We start from the raw sequence: 16,069 nt of genomic DNA, 5'->3' as shown, positions 1-16,069 counted from the left end.
CACAGAAAATTGACCCAAAAATGACAACTCTTTGGGCCATTTTGTACAATCCCCCCCTCAAATAAAATGTTGTACAAAATGGCCCAAAGAGTTGTCATTTTTCGGTCAATTGTACTAAATGATCCAGAAAGTTGGCCCAAGTAGCGGGTTGCTCTCATTTCAACCCAAATTGGGTTATTTTTGACCCAACTATTTTTAGCGTGCATATGTGAGCAAACCTGAGAGTGCTTGGCTGTGTGCTGGTGAACCTGCCACTGGAATGATGCCTACAGAACTCCCTGACATGGTTCCAGACCCAGGACTTGGAAGATCCTCTTCTATACTCTCCTCTTTCCTCCTTTTCCTCACAGCCATAGCTAGTGCTCTGAACTTGTAGTGAATCATCATCTGAGGGCGATCCTCTCTGCAGGTTTTACTTGCATCCCTGCTCTCCTGTTCCAGTGCTTGCTGTCCTATGCACACACCTTTGTGGGCCCTGTAGCTGTCAGCATGCTGGAAGCATGTTCCACACAGTTTGCATTCAAATGGGTTCAAAGTACTTTGCACCGCTTGTTGCTCTGGATGACTGGCTGTGTCAGTGCCAGTGTCTAAAGAGGAGGAGTTGGGTGGAATCTCCTCCAGCATAAGTTCAGCTCCCAATGGAACCTCTATGGCAGGTTGTCGCCTCAACATACGGTGGGCGTGACCGATGTTAATCTCTGTTGTCATGGCCTGCTGCTCATCGAATGACTGGCAGAGACGGTAGCCTCTTTTGGACCTCATTCCAGACGCAGATGACTCTAATTGGCTGCTTGATGACGGCATTGAGCGGCTTCTGAGGAGGGGCACTGTTGACAAGGTTGGAGTGACTGGTGGTTCTATCTCTGGATTCTGAAGGTGCCTTAAGCCACTGGGACCTGGGGCTTCTCCCTTAGGGTCAAACACGTAGGGGTCTTTGGGGATAGTCAATTTGGGTGACTCCAAGCTACTCTTTCTTGACAGAGAAGAGCGCCTGGGCTTCACACTATCAATCTCACTAGTGTCTACCACAGCTTCATTGATGGTTATAAGTTTTGTAATGTGTTCAATTACTTGTGTTTTGGGTACAGCAAATGGAATACTCTTATCCTCAGTTCCAGACAGCGAAGAAAGGGGAGAGTGGGAATGCTGTGGATGTGGACTACGCTGCTGCCCTCCCAACCTTCCATATTTCCCAAGAATGATTTCTGCGTAGGTTTTGGCACTGGCACTGGAAGGACTAACATGGGACAGTTCTGTGCTGCCTGATCCAGAATAATAACCAGACTCTGTGCTGCCTTTACTGCCAGGGCCAAGAGAGGAAGATGAGGTTGAGAGGGACGAAGGAGGATCATCAGGTGAAGTCATTGGGGCACGTTTTCTTTCACTTAGCCTCAGTGCAAGCCTTTGCTTGACAGCCTGAGTATCTTCCGGCCTCTGGCACTCCTCTGATCCTCCTGGTAGCTCTTTATCCCCTTTCTTCTGTCGGACCAAAATCTCTTTGGAAGATTTTTTGTGTTGACCTGTCTCATCTTCAGACTCTGTGCTTTCGCCTTCTGTATGCTCCTCAATGTCTTCTCCAATACCACTGCAGTCTGGCCCACTCAAACTGGGCTCATCACGACTGGATTCGAGGCCTGCCTTAATGCGGTGGGCATGGGACTTTCGGTGCTTGTATAGGTTACTCTTGGTCTTGAAAGAAAAGCCACAGGGGGCACAAGGGTAAGGTCTTTCTCCTGTATGGGATCGAATGTGTTTCTGAAGAACACTTGGCTTGGCACATGGACGACCGCAGTAAGTGCACACATATTTCCCTGGTTTTGGGGGTTTCTTCTCACCTTTCCTGGGAGAGCTAACCCCTTCTTTTGTCTCTTGGCTTGACTGATATGAGACCTTTTGGACATGTTCAACCTGGGTGGAGGATGAAGAGTGATGAGATGTCGTCGATGCGGAACCTGGAGAGAAAAAGCTGCCTCCTGAAGGACCTGGGTTTTCGGTATGCTGCCATGCTACTGCTTGCTGTTGTAACCGAAGAAGATCAGCACGTTTGGGTTGGCGGTTTTGCAGTCGACCCAACGCTCTGTGTACTGGACGAGGATTAGATGGCTGCTGGGGCTGCGGACGAGACTCAAAAGAGGACTCGGCTGTCACATGCTGCTGCTCTTGTCTTCCAGAGCGATCCCCATCACCCGGATGGCTGTGCTCAGCCTCCATAGAGTGAGGAGAAAGCCTCACAGACACACACGCGAGGGCTCTTGGAGCCTCATGGGGCTAACCACATGGCAGCAGGGAGGTCAGGGACAAGGGGTTGTGGACGGTGATTGTAAATCATACCAAAGCGCCTCTTTCAGCATGGGCCTGAAGTTATTCAAGAGGACCAAGTGCGGCATTGTTAGAATGTGCCCTGGAGCAGCACTGACGTAGGTAAACATAGATCATCTCTGGGTATAAAGCAAATCGTCTTCTGTCCGGCTGCAGCCATCCTAACAGCCCGTTAAATATCTTCACTGCATCTCTTTTGCTGGTTTCCGATAGTGTAGATGGGTGAACCTCTGAACAGTCCTAGAGCAAAGCAAGCAAACAGAAAAAAGCAAGTATGAGCTTGTAAATTACATTATAAGGCTTTCTAAATGCTCTAAAGTTCGGAAAAGGGATATATCAATTATTAACTACTCAAACTTACAGTAAACTATTGGAAATGAGTTGTATATGCTGATGTATGCCCACATACTGTATGTATGTATTTCAAAAGAAAATAATTCCATCTGGGAACATGATTAACTGACCAATGAGTGGCTGTGCCAGAGCAGTCCGGGTCTACAGAGCAAACATCCATCGCAATGGTACCAAATAGAAGCAGAGTAGAGACCGCAGTTCTGGGGCACATAGTCAAAACAAATATTGGAATTGCAGATTACACCTATCTGATTTGGCCCTAACATTTAAATGTATAAGTGGAGGGGGTGTTTTCGTTTGGATCAGTGAACTTAGCAAGTGAGGTTGCGCTCTTGTTATTGATATCTGCGAGTAGTGAAGAAAAAAGGTTGTCAAGACGAACGTCTGGATGTGTAGGTCACAGATGAGCACACGCACGGAGAACACAAAAAGAGTAGCGCATCTTTTCAGGGAATAGGCATGCCATTAGTTTAAATGTAATGATGATTCATATAGGTGTTGATATAGAAGTTTAAACAGGAGGATTATTTACGGTTTTTAAGGTTAGGGAGAGCGTTGCTTCTATTATTCATGGAAGTCTGGTCTGCCGGCTCTCAGCGGCGGGAAACACACTGAGGGCTTTGCCAGAGAGATGAGGGGAAGGAATGAGTGGAGCCTCCACATGATGCCAAAACATACACTTGCATGCACACACATACAGCCTGCCTACAGTGAACAGTAAAAGCCCCACAAGACATGTTCCTACGTCCAGACTGCAACCCCTGAATTGACTGTGACAGCCAATCGGCTGCGGCGTCCTGAGGTGACCCCGGACTGCTGTTTAATGTGGGGAGGTATACTACAGAAATCTCCCAATATCAATGGTGCCTATTGCATACGGCGGATTTCACACACCAAAAATGCATTTAATTCATTCATTCAAGACATTCAAATAACTTTATTGCCTCCCCCCTAAGGGGTAATTGATTTGAATCGGTCATCACATAAGAAAACACAGACACAAGAAAATCACATTACACATGTTAAGACACTGATGACATTGTGAAATTTCGGATCCGGTGGCAATTTGTCGTGCTTATGTGAAATCCTATTACATTTCACTCCCTGGGTGAAATATTACCCCCTTTAGCTATTACGTTTATAGAGAGAACGGTAGCCTTGCCCTCACTGATTTTCAGGGGACAAATGTTTAGGCCTGGATTTTCTTTCCAAGTTCAGTTTCAAATAATTGTTCAGAGTAGTTTTTGAATTCTGAATTAGTTTTTCAATCAACTTATTGATTGTTAAAGGGGAAGTCAACCTTAAATATTTCTTGACAATAATGTTATATGTGACCTTACTCGACTAAACATGACATTCTGATTAATATTGCATTTGTGGAATATGAGTCATGCAGCAAAATCCAAAAATGTTATCCATCTCAGGGGGCGGCCATTTTGCCACTTGCTGTCGACTGAAGATGACGTCACAGTTACTCAGGGCTCAGGTAACAACCAATCACAGCTCACCTGTTTTCTGAAGCTGATCTAAAGAAGTACAACATGAGTGATCGGAGTTGTTGCTACGGCAAAACACTTTTGGAAAGTATTATGCTTCTCAATACGCTCTTCCCATTAATAAAAATATAAATAATTACTTGAGCAAGGAAATATAATCAAATGCCCGCCTCTTGTGATGAACACTTGGAGAAGGAGAGCGAATTTACAATATGTGAGATTCAGGTATTCAAGGGAGCCCTGGCACATTGAAGTGCTCTTGTGTATGCACACACATGAGCACACTTACACATCTCTACGTCAAGTCCAGGTTTTCTACTTCCAGAGCTGCGCATTGGATAAAATAAAACACTTAGCTCGGTGCATGTTCATTTCCTCATCAATACCCTCATGTATTCACACAGCTGGTAATGATGGATACCAATATGAGCTAAACAATAAATTGCGTTGCACCCTCAGGACAGATAAACTCTCTTAAGTGCTTTTTAAAAAGCTGTTGTCACCCCTTTCACCTCCCCAAACATACACTCATTTTCACACAGACACACACTCATGCCTTGTTCTCTCTTACTCGTGGTAGCCTGGTGCTGGTTCCCATGGAAACAAACCTACTCTGAGCAACGGCAGATGGAGAGGGAGCTGGAGGTCTAAATTTATCTCCCAGCATCCTCTCTGACTACAAACACACACTGGCAGCAGGAAGTGAGGGAGGGGGGATGCTTGCCCTCCGCTTGGACTGACAAGCTGGCATGACCTTTGACATACACCCTTTCTTTAAGTGACAGCTGCTTGGTATCAATGAAGAAGAGTATGTATGCAAGTTGTACTGTTCAGACAAATGCAACATAGGATGCGAGGCTTTCAATCAAAGGCATGTTTTCCAGTAACTCAAGAAAAACATGGTCGGGTTGAAGGGAAAAGCTAAAAGACTGAAGCAGGTGTCAGACGTGAGCGGAGAAACTCTCGCTCGCTCGGGGTTGCCACTTAAGTCAGCAGGTCATACCGAAGCCCTCAGTCAGTCTATGCGCTCGGCGCAAGACGCTTTGGGATCACAGAAGCGTGCAAGAAGGATTTCCCAAGGCTTTCATAAGACAGGAAGTTCAACTTTGCAACACTGGTCACCTTGTTAGAGTTTTTGCAATATTCCTCAGCACAGGTGAAACGCTACTTTGGTGATATTATTAAATGCCAAAATTAAGGGGCAGATATCACAAGTTTTTCTTCTTCCTTTCATTTCTTTTTCTTTTAAATAATCAAATAATTGAATTAAATTGAATTGAATTGAAATGAATTGAATTGAATTGAATTGAAAAGGGCATTCAATACCACCCCCAAAAAACAAACAAACAAAAAAAACATTATAGAAGGATCTTTATATCCCAATATAGCAAAAAAAATTGCATGAAATTAATGGCAATTTTCTATTATTCTAATTTCTAATTTGTAGTTCCTGATCGTAAAACGTCCACAAAGTCATCACGAGTACCGATACTTTAAAATAAGGCCTGGTATCGGCTCAATATCGATATCTAGTATCGGTATTCGCCCAACCCTAGTCAAAATATTCAACATTATAAATAAATTATCCATATTAAATGTGATTTTTTTTTTGGAGATTTTTATTTTTATTTGTACATAAGAAAACTAATGCCTATCAATGGCAGGCACTCTGTGGAGACAAGAGACAGAAAGACACACTTACAAGAGACACATACCAAGAATTTTTGTATTTTGAGTGACAATGACTCAATGTTTACCTACACCCAATAGAATATTAACCTCAAACTACTCAATGAATATGACACATTCATCGGTGCATAACAAAAATTACATAATTAGAATGGAGAGAGAAAAAAAAAGTTCACCCAGACCAATAACACCGTTCTCTCTAATAGCTCAGTGCAGTCTCTCCCAACGTTTATTCTTCCAAGTCACATGTTTGACATTGGAAATTCTAGTGACAAACAAATGGATACGGTCAATTATATACAGTACCTTCTGTCATCTAATGGAGAGCATTTACTGTAATTGTTCTGATATCGCTGGTATAAATACAGTAAATGAACAAAGATACATTATCCATAAATACATAATAATTAGGGATGGGTGAGTACCGATACCATGTATCGATTTCAGGCCAGTACCCTTATTTCAAGGTATCGGAACTGGCGTTGTGGACATTTTACGATTAAGGAGTAGAAATTTGAAATTAGAAGAATAGAAAATTGTCTTTTTTTCATGTAATTTTAAGGTTAAAAAAATACTGGGATGCATAGGACTTTTTTTTAAAATTATCTGTCATTGTTTGTGGGAGGGACATTTTATGTTTATTATTAAAAAAAAAAAGTTTTATAAAATTTTATGTATCAGTCTACTCAAGAGTTGAGTAATCGAACTGGTGATATTAAACATCCCAAATAATAATTGTCAGGCTAATTGAGGAACATTGTATAATTTCCCGCCACATACCTGAGAATCTCTAGCGGCACACTAAGGTGCCGCAGCACACTGGTTGGGAACCACTAGCCTTGTGGTTAGAGAAAGAATTAGAAATATTTTTACTGATCGCAACATTTTCAGTGTTGGTTGAGGTTGTTCCCCTCCCGTCCTGTTAGTGGCAGTAATGCACATTCCAACTGCCAAATAAAAAATGTGCAAAAAGATGTGAATGTCTGCTATGAAAAATGAAATGAAATGAAAAATGTAGCATGTGTGTCAAAATTTTATGAGTTCTCCCTCGGTCAATATCCCACCTCTCTGCTAAGTTTCGCAAAATTCGGCTAAGTAGTTTTTCTGTGTAATGTAATGCACACACACACAAATAGAAACACACACAACCAAAAACATTATCTTTAGCAAAAGCAAAAATCCCTTGAAATTTAAATTGAACTTATCTGACAGGTAGTGACGAAGCCGAAAGAAGAACTAAAGTGACGCAAGTCTAAGCACTACGAGGAAGACAAGGATGGATTTCAATGAGACAGAGCGAAAGGGGAGGGTGTCTCCGAAACAGACAGACAGACAGACAGACAAGAGTTGAGATTACCTGACAGAGCAGTCTGGTCTTCCCCCTCAGAGACGCTTCACAGGCTCTGTGAGACAAGCATGGAGAGCCAGAGAGTGAGAGCGGATATGACTGCTTGAGTGGGTGTGTTGCCGAGAGAGGCAGGGAGGGTGGGGGTGAGGTAAAAACAGAGTGATGGAGAAGGGGGGGAGACACCAAATGAATGTTTCCACTGTACTGTATAAACGTTAGGAGAGGAGGGGGGAAAGGCGCGGTAGGAAATCGAGAGCAAATTGATATTCTTACAGTCAAACGGGTGAAAATCCTCCTCATCGTCATTATCGCTAGCAAACACATTTTCGGGGAGGCATACCAGGGACGTGAAACAAAAAGCATGCAACGCGACAAGATGAATGTCTGTCGTTCTTTCTTTAACTTGCACAAACATTCATTGGCCAAAACAGAGATGATAAAAATGGAGTGTTTTTACCGTACCGTACGTGTGCCGTACAGGATAAAAAATGTAAAACAAGACAAAATGTGCTTGTTCTTTTTTTTGTGTCTTTTTCTTGCTCTAAGCATGTAGTTTCATGTAGAATTCAACACCAAAAAATTCTTTACAATATTATGTATGAACATGTGCACAGTAAAATCCATGCTAGAATCATATTCAGGATGCTGAAATCAATTAAATACAGCAAGAATTTTGAGTCCACTTTTATTGCTTTAAATGCGTTTTAAGCGCCTGATTGTCAAAATGTCTAAACACGCTATTCTGATTAATATTGTGTTTCTGGAAAATGAATAAAGCACCAAAATCCACCCGTTTGTATGCATCTCAAGGGGCGGCCATTTTGTCACTTGCTGTCGACTGAAAATGACATCACAGTTGCTCAGGGCTGAGGCAGCGACCAATCACAGGTCAGCTTTCGAATGTCACATGACCAAACTCAGAAAAGAAGTGAGCTGTGGTTGGTCGTATATGAAAGTAGTATTTTTTTGCTTATTATTTTATGTATTCATAAAGTAACTCATTCACTCACTGAAGCAACCCCCTTTGCTCCTGGCTGTTTTTTTTACTGGATTTTGACTAAATATTGTGTTCTATTGCTATACAAACATGGAACCTATCAAAAGAAAGATAAGAGTCTCTTCTTCATCAGGAAAAATAAAGCATATTTGTATCTGTTTCCATTTTTCAGCAATTAGCATTAGAATATAGCTAAGATTTATCATTATATCAAAAATCTAAACAATGGGGGAAAGAGCTTTTTGCAACATGGCCCTGGTTGATCTCTCATACTCTGCTGCCACCTGCTGGCCGCTTTTGTAATAACTACCATTGCTTCAACCGTTCTCTTCAATTCAGAGGCTGCATCAAAACCTGTATGTTCTAGCATAAATAAAAAAACATAAGTGTCTTTGGGACACTTAAGACATTTAAAATAGAACATATTTGTACGTTTTTGGGAGCAAATGAGGTAATTAACTCAATTTAAAGTACAGTACTACCTAACTAACTTCCTTCCTTAAAGTAAGAATAAAAAAGAAATAACATGGTAGGTATAAATACATTAGTTAAGTATTTTCAAGTCGCTGCAGTATGTAGTATCATTTTTTTTATAAAATTGCTGTTAGTACACCACTGCAGAGGAACTAATGCTTGTGGTGCACATTATGACAAAGAGAGCACGACTGCCACCTACTGTAGTGGATGTGCAATTACATTTTATTCGAGTACAGCAAAAAAAATTATAAAAATAATTCCCTGGGGTCACACGTACTCCCCACTGGCATCATACCTCAGACCGCGGGCTAGCAAGGCCCGCTAGTTCGTTAGCCTGGTGGCCGGCGGGTCTTCTCGAATGATGCCATTCAGTAGCTACTTATAGGAAGGAGGACTGACTAATGCCTAATTATAAACTTCTGAATCACACTTTTTAAAGACATTGTAAATGTATGTAAATGCAAAGAAAGTAGTACTAGCACAATAGTGGGGGGGAACATTGAGTCCAAGTGGAAAGATTTGTATTTAGTAACCTGTGAGTTAGTGTGCACATGTGCTGATGTGATGTCACACTATTTACATAGCTGGCACAGGCACCACCGTCAGATCAGGGTTTCCTGTTTTGAACCGTGTGTTGGAGTTGTGGCAACACTGTGGAGCCTCTCCTCGCTATATCTTCTTATCATAGAGGTCACAGTGCATGAGTGATGAACCATGTGCCTACATGTGTCATTTACGTATATCTTCCAGTTCCTGCCGGAGCAGGGCCTTCTGTAAATGAATTCCAGAGTGTCATCCATTCAAGCGAGCCCCCGCATTACGCAGCAGCGAGGCCGGGCCTATCAACTGCGCAACACGGGAGCGAGCGAGAGAAAGAGACGCGGACGGAGAAAGCGAGAATTGAGAATGAACGTGGCTCATGCTGTTCCATAGAGCGTTGCCTCACTGGCGGCGTACAGGAAGTGTGACTCACAGGCTCGAAAATAAACACGCTCGCAGAACGACGAGCCGCCACATAGAACGGGCTTATCAAAAAAAAGGGGGGGGGGGGGGACACGGAGGCGCACTACACAAGCCAGCAACACATGGTCGCCTGGTGGGATGACGAGATGAGTCACAAGGAGGAGCTGCTTAATGACAGTTCCTTTGCCTGCTTGCTTTGTCAAAATATGTATGGCCCTTGACAAATTAATCAAGTTCACATTGACATGGCAATGTAGTAGAATGCAATGTCCAAATCACAAAGGCTGCAATTGGGTAAAAATTGCTTCATTTCAGTCGGTCGGTAGGCGTCATTTCTCATTTATATATGTATATTCGATGTATTATATAGTATTTAGATACGTACATGTTTAAGAAGTGCAGAAACGTTTACATATTGTGTCATGTAAGATAAAATGTTGAAGTAATAAAGCCACAGATTTGTTTGCATTCCACTTGGGGACACAATTTTTGCGGAGTCTGGCAGCTGTTTTTAAATCATTTGTAGGTACGGAATTCAAAACTGATCTAAATTTTTCACTACCGCGTCGTTTTTTAACTATAGGATCCCCATTTTCTTAATTAAATAAATAAATAAATGTGTATGTATGTAAATAAAACACCAAGTAGGACTTGGCGATATGGCCGAAATACATTTGACATTTGATGTTATTCAGGACGATTGCGATTTTAATAGATTTTAATGTAATAAACCCAACAAACGTTTATTTAAAGGTTTCATTTATTCAAAAATAATTCCTGTGCAAAATGTTCAGACAACAATAATAATTGTTGTACATGGTTACACGATCTCAAATGTTTTCAAATAAGTTGCCACCTAGCTGTAGATGATTCGAATTGTAATCAGCTCTTTTTACTACAGTCTTACTACAGCTAATCAATGGAATTTTGTATATTTGAAGGGTAAGATGTGCAGAAAAAGCTTGACGCACTAGGAAAAAAATGGCTGCAATTTTGGAAACCAGCATACCAATTTTAGCTTTAATCAGCATAAAAGTCTAAGTCAACAGAATTTCTTTTTCAAATTGTTTCCCGGTGTTATTGTTGTAATCAAACTTGTGACTTACTGACTTATGTTCAAGGCACACGTTTGGTAAAATTTTGTAAAGCTGTTGTAGTGAATGCTTAAGATGCTGGAAGTCAAAGTGGGAAGAAGACCTTGAAAAAGTAATCGCTTAGTAAATCACAATCGTTAACTATTTCTTTTGATCCTCCCGCTTTTTGGTTCAACCCTTTTGCTTCCTCTCACTTATTCCGGGAGGGCTGAATAGGAGCGTTGTTTGGGCCCTCGTGCCGCCCTGATGCGACACTTTGCCGGGCGAGGCTTGGTATTGTATTGGAGTGAATGTGTTCATTGTCATCCTTTGCAGCACCACACCTTCGATGCGGTACCTCTCAGTGAGGGACCTTCACCCATCTGTCCTCGCATTGTCAAAGTTATTCTCATGGACGGGCCACGAAAACAGTCCTAATAATAGGCGGAACCACATAAATGGATAATGGGTACGCCAAAAATGACGGTTTGGTACGTACCTTACGGTTCAGAACAAAAAACTAAATACAGTATGTTGAAATGCTATGAATCCATTCTAGACCCCCCCACAAAAAACACATTTCGTGTAAATAAAGTAAACCAGCACTGTATTTTATAAAAGCATAATTATATATATATATAAAAATAATATAAAGAAATAAACTGAATTTATACTTATTGTACCAACTGTTGTATTTGTGAGTTGTTGAGGTGGGCATCGAGGGCCGAAGTCCTGCCGGTTTTGCACGTTACCCTTCTCCAACACAGCTGATATACGACCAGCTCATCAGCAAGCTCTGCATAAGCCTGATAACGATCCTGCTGATTGCAATCAGCTCGTGTTGGAAGTGAGAAAACCCCGAAAACCTGCAGTTCTCCGGCCCTCGAGGACCGGAGTTTGACACCTATGCACTACTCCGTCAGTTCTCCATAATCACATTTTTTAAAGATGCATAACTTAACCGAAACATAACCGAAATATTACACTAGCTGCTTCTTAGAAGGAGGAATGTACCACTATCAGGCATTATCGTTGAGAGATTGCCCACCTCTGCTTTAAGGGGTGTGGCCGAGTGAGCGAGCTCGACTTGACTGGCTAATCAATGTCTAAGACTTCACCCAAGGAGATTTAATCAAAGGTGGGCAAAACCGTCATCAACAAAAAAGTAAACAGGTCACTACAAACATATGCAACAAAGTCCTACGAGGAATATTTATTGCCGTTTTTCAATGTTGACAAAATGAGGGGTTAACGTATTTACAAGCAGTCACACAGATGATATATTTCGGGACGTTTGTGCCTTAAATTGCACACACGGGCAGCAAAATGTGCAAATACGAGAGAGGACTCATAGAGGGGTGCCTCTGTTTGGCGCTGAGGCCAGATTATTTCAGATGTGCGGTATTCCAGTAAATTGATGTGCTGTGTCCGTACGCATGCTGTGTTGTGATAGAAAGACGATCTATTTAAAGAGGGAGCCCACCTAGTGTACAAAAGCCACCGTGGCCAGCTATTACTCAGACATTTGGAAAATAACAGGAAGAAGAAGCCACTCGTAAATAAAGCAGGCTGAGCGGCCTTCTGACGTCAACGTTCTACTTTTAATATATTGACTTCATTCTTGTACCAATCTGACTTTATTCATGTGCTTAACGGCTTTTTGCATTTTGGAATGCATTGATGTCATTTTTTGTGTGTGAGTATGAATATACTCAAATAAACACATTATGAGCAATTTTGTTGAGATTTGTTCGAGTCACACCAAATTAGTATTCTAAGGACATTCTCTGTATTTCTAGACTCAACCTAACTGTTCCTAACTGAGAAAAAGGAAGGTTTTCATCATTCATTAAAGTCAGGCTCTTTTTTTCTTGTCGTTTTCAAAAGTTTTATGACAAACGGTGAAAACGCCGTAATATGCATGCCAGGCCATGCATGAGTTGCCAATGAGACTTTGAATACCCTTCATTGTCTCATATTTGAATGAAGACTGGTAAGTTACTCAAAGGCTTTTAATGTGATGTGTATAGTAGTTTTAATTATTAATTATTTTTATTTTTTTTAAATCGATATCTGCTGTCATTTTCAAGGACTTGAGCTTTGAGAAAATCCACGTTAACACTCCATAATGCTATCATGCACAAAAACACATTTTTGGTTAAACATGGTTAAAGGGAGTATGTGGCCTATGATGATGATAATGAACATCGTTTGACTTTTGTTTAGTATAATTTATCCATGAGAAAGTGTGTCATTTTTGAATTACATTGAATAAAAGGCCTAATCATGCTAACAATGTAAAAGTGTTTCATCAGGTAAAATATTGGTAGTCATCTAAGTATTCTAAAACAAAAATATATTTTTTCTGATCTCTCCTGCACACTTGTTACAACAGTTTTTTTATATTGTGTTTTTGTCTATTCGCGAATAAATGAATAAAACGAAGGATGTGGTTGTTATGACAAAATTAGAAAAGCCACATTTGCTGTTTCCATTGTTTTCCTAGTATGACTGCAGTCAGTTCCCCAAGAAAAGGGTGCCAAAAAGTCGTAAAGTGGAACAAACAAAACAAAACAAAACATACAACATACAAATCAAATGCCTGCGACATGTAATTAAATATAACAAAATAATCCAAATCTGAAAAAAGCAGATTGTCATTCCATTGGCATCCTAGAACAGACTGTGCCTAAAAGGACATAATGCAGCAGAATCAAGTGCACTGTAGTGCCTGGTGAGGTTTGAGACGAGCCCTTACACATGCAACCAAGCTGCCAGCTAATGGAGTGGAGCCCAGTCCTCTTTTGTTAATGCAGATCGATTTGTGTCCTCAGCAGATGTGATATCTGATCTAGCAAAACACTGAGAGAGTGACCACCCTCTGTTCCACTTGTCATCTTTTTTTTTTGAACCCGACTCCCTTTTACTATTTCAGCCTGTTCTACCCATTTACAGTACAAAATGATTTCAGGCTCCGTCACATGACATTGTTTTAACTGATGCACTGAAGGAAAATGTCTTGCAGTCTTAATATGAGGAAACCATGTGGTCCTTTATTACAAGTCCTTTGTCCTTTTAAATGGCGATATTGTCATAAACTGCCCCGCCTGCGCTCACAAGTCTCACAGATGTGAATGTGAAGCTTAAAAGAGCAACGTCACCCACACAAGTTCACTGTAGCCGACAGTCGGCTGTTTTAAATTCATTCTCTCAGTGGCGGTGCGCCTCCATGATGGTGATAATGATGGTCTGATTTTATAGAAAACGACAGGAGATAAACCTATTAGGTGAAAGTAGATACAGTCTCAGACTCAATTCTTTCAAATGGCGGGGTCATTGACATTACATCTGCCGCAAGTTGTTGATTGGTTTGTTTATGTGTCAGTGTTTATGTGTGTATGAAATCAATACATTCAATTTAGCTCACAGGAATTTCATTTCATTTCATTGTTTCCATTACAATTGTGGAAACAGAAAAGATGACTAAGATACTTCTTTCTTCGAGGCTTTACACGATCGGGATTTTGGAGCCAATCACTGGTCAGTGAGTTTATAAAACAACGATAACCGATTACCGATCCAATGAGAAAATGGACCGGTCTAATCAATCTATTTTAGGGATGGACCAATTGTCGGCCAGGCCGATTATCGGCGCCGATATTTGCCAATTTGTTTGTGACAAACAAAGGGTTTGTTGTTTTTTTACAAATCTGAAGGCCGATAGAGGTGGCATCTAAATACCTAAGATGTTCACAGACAGTTTTAACTTTAAATATTTGTTCAGACAATTTCTCACTGTTTGCGAAGATCTTTTGAAACCTCTTCCGAACCCTGACAAAAACTCAAAATTTGCTACGTTCGCATGCATTTGTCGCTCAGTGAAATACCAGTTCTCCCTTTAAAACGGAGTTAAGAGAACTTTTTATTCATGTATTTATTAAAATTTTCATTTAACTTTATAAAATATGCTGCTGACACTGGGCACTCCCTGCACTTTTGGTTTTAGAAAATTAAAAAAATATAGTAAAAATTACAAAATTAAAACAAAAATAAGTGAAAGTTTAACATTTCAGTTCTGTTGAAATTACGTTTGCGCATGCGTGGGGAAAAAAAAGCGAGGCTACCAACTGACCGTCATTTGAATGGCGGAGATTAGAATGGTGACAGTCTTTGCGGAACTGTACACCTTAAAGCTTCCAAGTCAACCCCCGAAGTCAGTAAACCACATGCTATGCATGTTTAAAATACATTAAATAAAAAACGGCAACTTTCCAGCGGTTGAAATGTTAGAAATCAGAGCTCATTCCATTGGATGAAATTAATTTTCAATGAACCTATGGTAGTTTAGCCTACCCACAATGCACTACGCCGCTACCCATAATGCACCGTGCAGTCGAGATGCGCACTTCGCTTATAAGCGGTATCATATTGGCCCTGAAAAAAAAAAAAACTATCGGTCTATTGCTAATCTATTTAAACTTGTTTATTTACTGTACAGTCAACCACCGCTATTCACAGGGGATTGGGACCCGCCCGGCACACAAATAGCCCAAATTTGTGTATGAACCCACACTGCTTGCATGCCAGTCAAGCAAGTGAACCACTACACCATAGGTGTCAAACTCCGGTCCTGGAGTTTTGGATGTTTCAGTTCTCCAACACATCTGATATATAACATATCACATCAGCAAGTCTGCATAAGCCTGATAACGATCCTGCTGATTGGAATCAGCTTGTGTTGGAAGAGGGAAACCTCCAAAACCAGCCCTTGAGGACGGGAGTTTGACACTTATGCACTACACCATCAGTTCTCCATAATGAATTTTTTTAAAGATGCATAACTTAACCGAAACATAACCAAAATATTACACTAGCTGCTTCTTAGAAGGAGGAATGTACCACTATCAGGCATTATCGTTTGATCTTGGCATAGGTATGCGTTCTTTTAAGTAGCACTCTAGTCCAACAATGAAAACAATTGATTTGAAACTTTTTCCTCAGTGCTACTTCCTCTTTTACGCAGCTGTGCCAAGGTACAGGAGGAAACACGTGCACTGCCGCAGCACTTTGCATGACCCGCTGCCTCGCCTTATCTACACATCTTCAAAACCCGCGACCACATTAATTGGACCTGTCAAGTCCGAGCTGCCGGTGCTTTTAGCAGCGCCCACACAAACACAGACACAGGAAAGAGTCAACAGGTGGAAGCTCGGCCGAGTTCAAACAGCGGACCAGGCCACCGAATGTATCAACACGACCCGCTTTACACCTCCCGGAGAAGGAGGGGGCTCCCTTCTGATGATTTCCTCAAGGCCAAGTCCGCCCGAGTAGTGGTTTACCCTGTGTGACAAAC

At 41.2% G+C, this 16,069-nt stretch overlaps 1 protein-coding gene across 5 annotated transcripts in view; it reads right to left on the bottom strand.

Annotated features, from left to right (window-relative positions):
- The window catches only part of hivep3b (HIVEP zinc finger 3b), a 56,952-nt gene that overhangs the window by 15,286 nt on the left and 25,597 nt on the right, over window positions 1-16,069 (bottom strand). For 3 of the 5 annotated variants that reach the window (XM_077575461.1, XM_077575459.1, XM_077575463.1), the window contains one exon: window positions 219-2,559. In XM_077575461.1, the coding sequence (XP_077431587.1) occupies window positions 219-2,211 (1,993 nt within the window). In that variant the 5' untranslated portion in view covers window positions 2,212-2,559. Of the gene's footprint in view, window positions 1-218; window positions 2,560-7,215; window positions 7,262-16,069 lie in introns of all 5 variants that reach the window. The other 2 variants (XM_077575460.1, XM_077575462.1) reach the window with 1 other exon arrangement.

This window comes from Vanacampus margaritifer, chromosome 9 (assembly GCF_051991255.1).
Source record: "Vanacampus margaritifer isolate UIUO_Vmar chromosome 9, RoL_Vmar_1.0, whole genome shotgun sequence".
Taxonomy (NCBI): Eukaryota; Metazoa; Chordata; class Actinopteri; order Syngnathiformes; family Syngnathidae; genus Vanacampus; species Vanacampus margaritifer.
The sequence above is the reverse complement of the archived record's forward strand: the minus strand, read 5'-3'. Positions and strand labels throughout refer to the sequence as shown.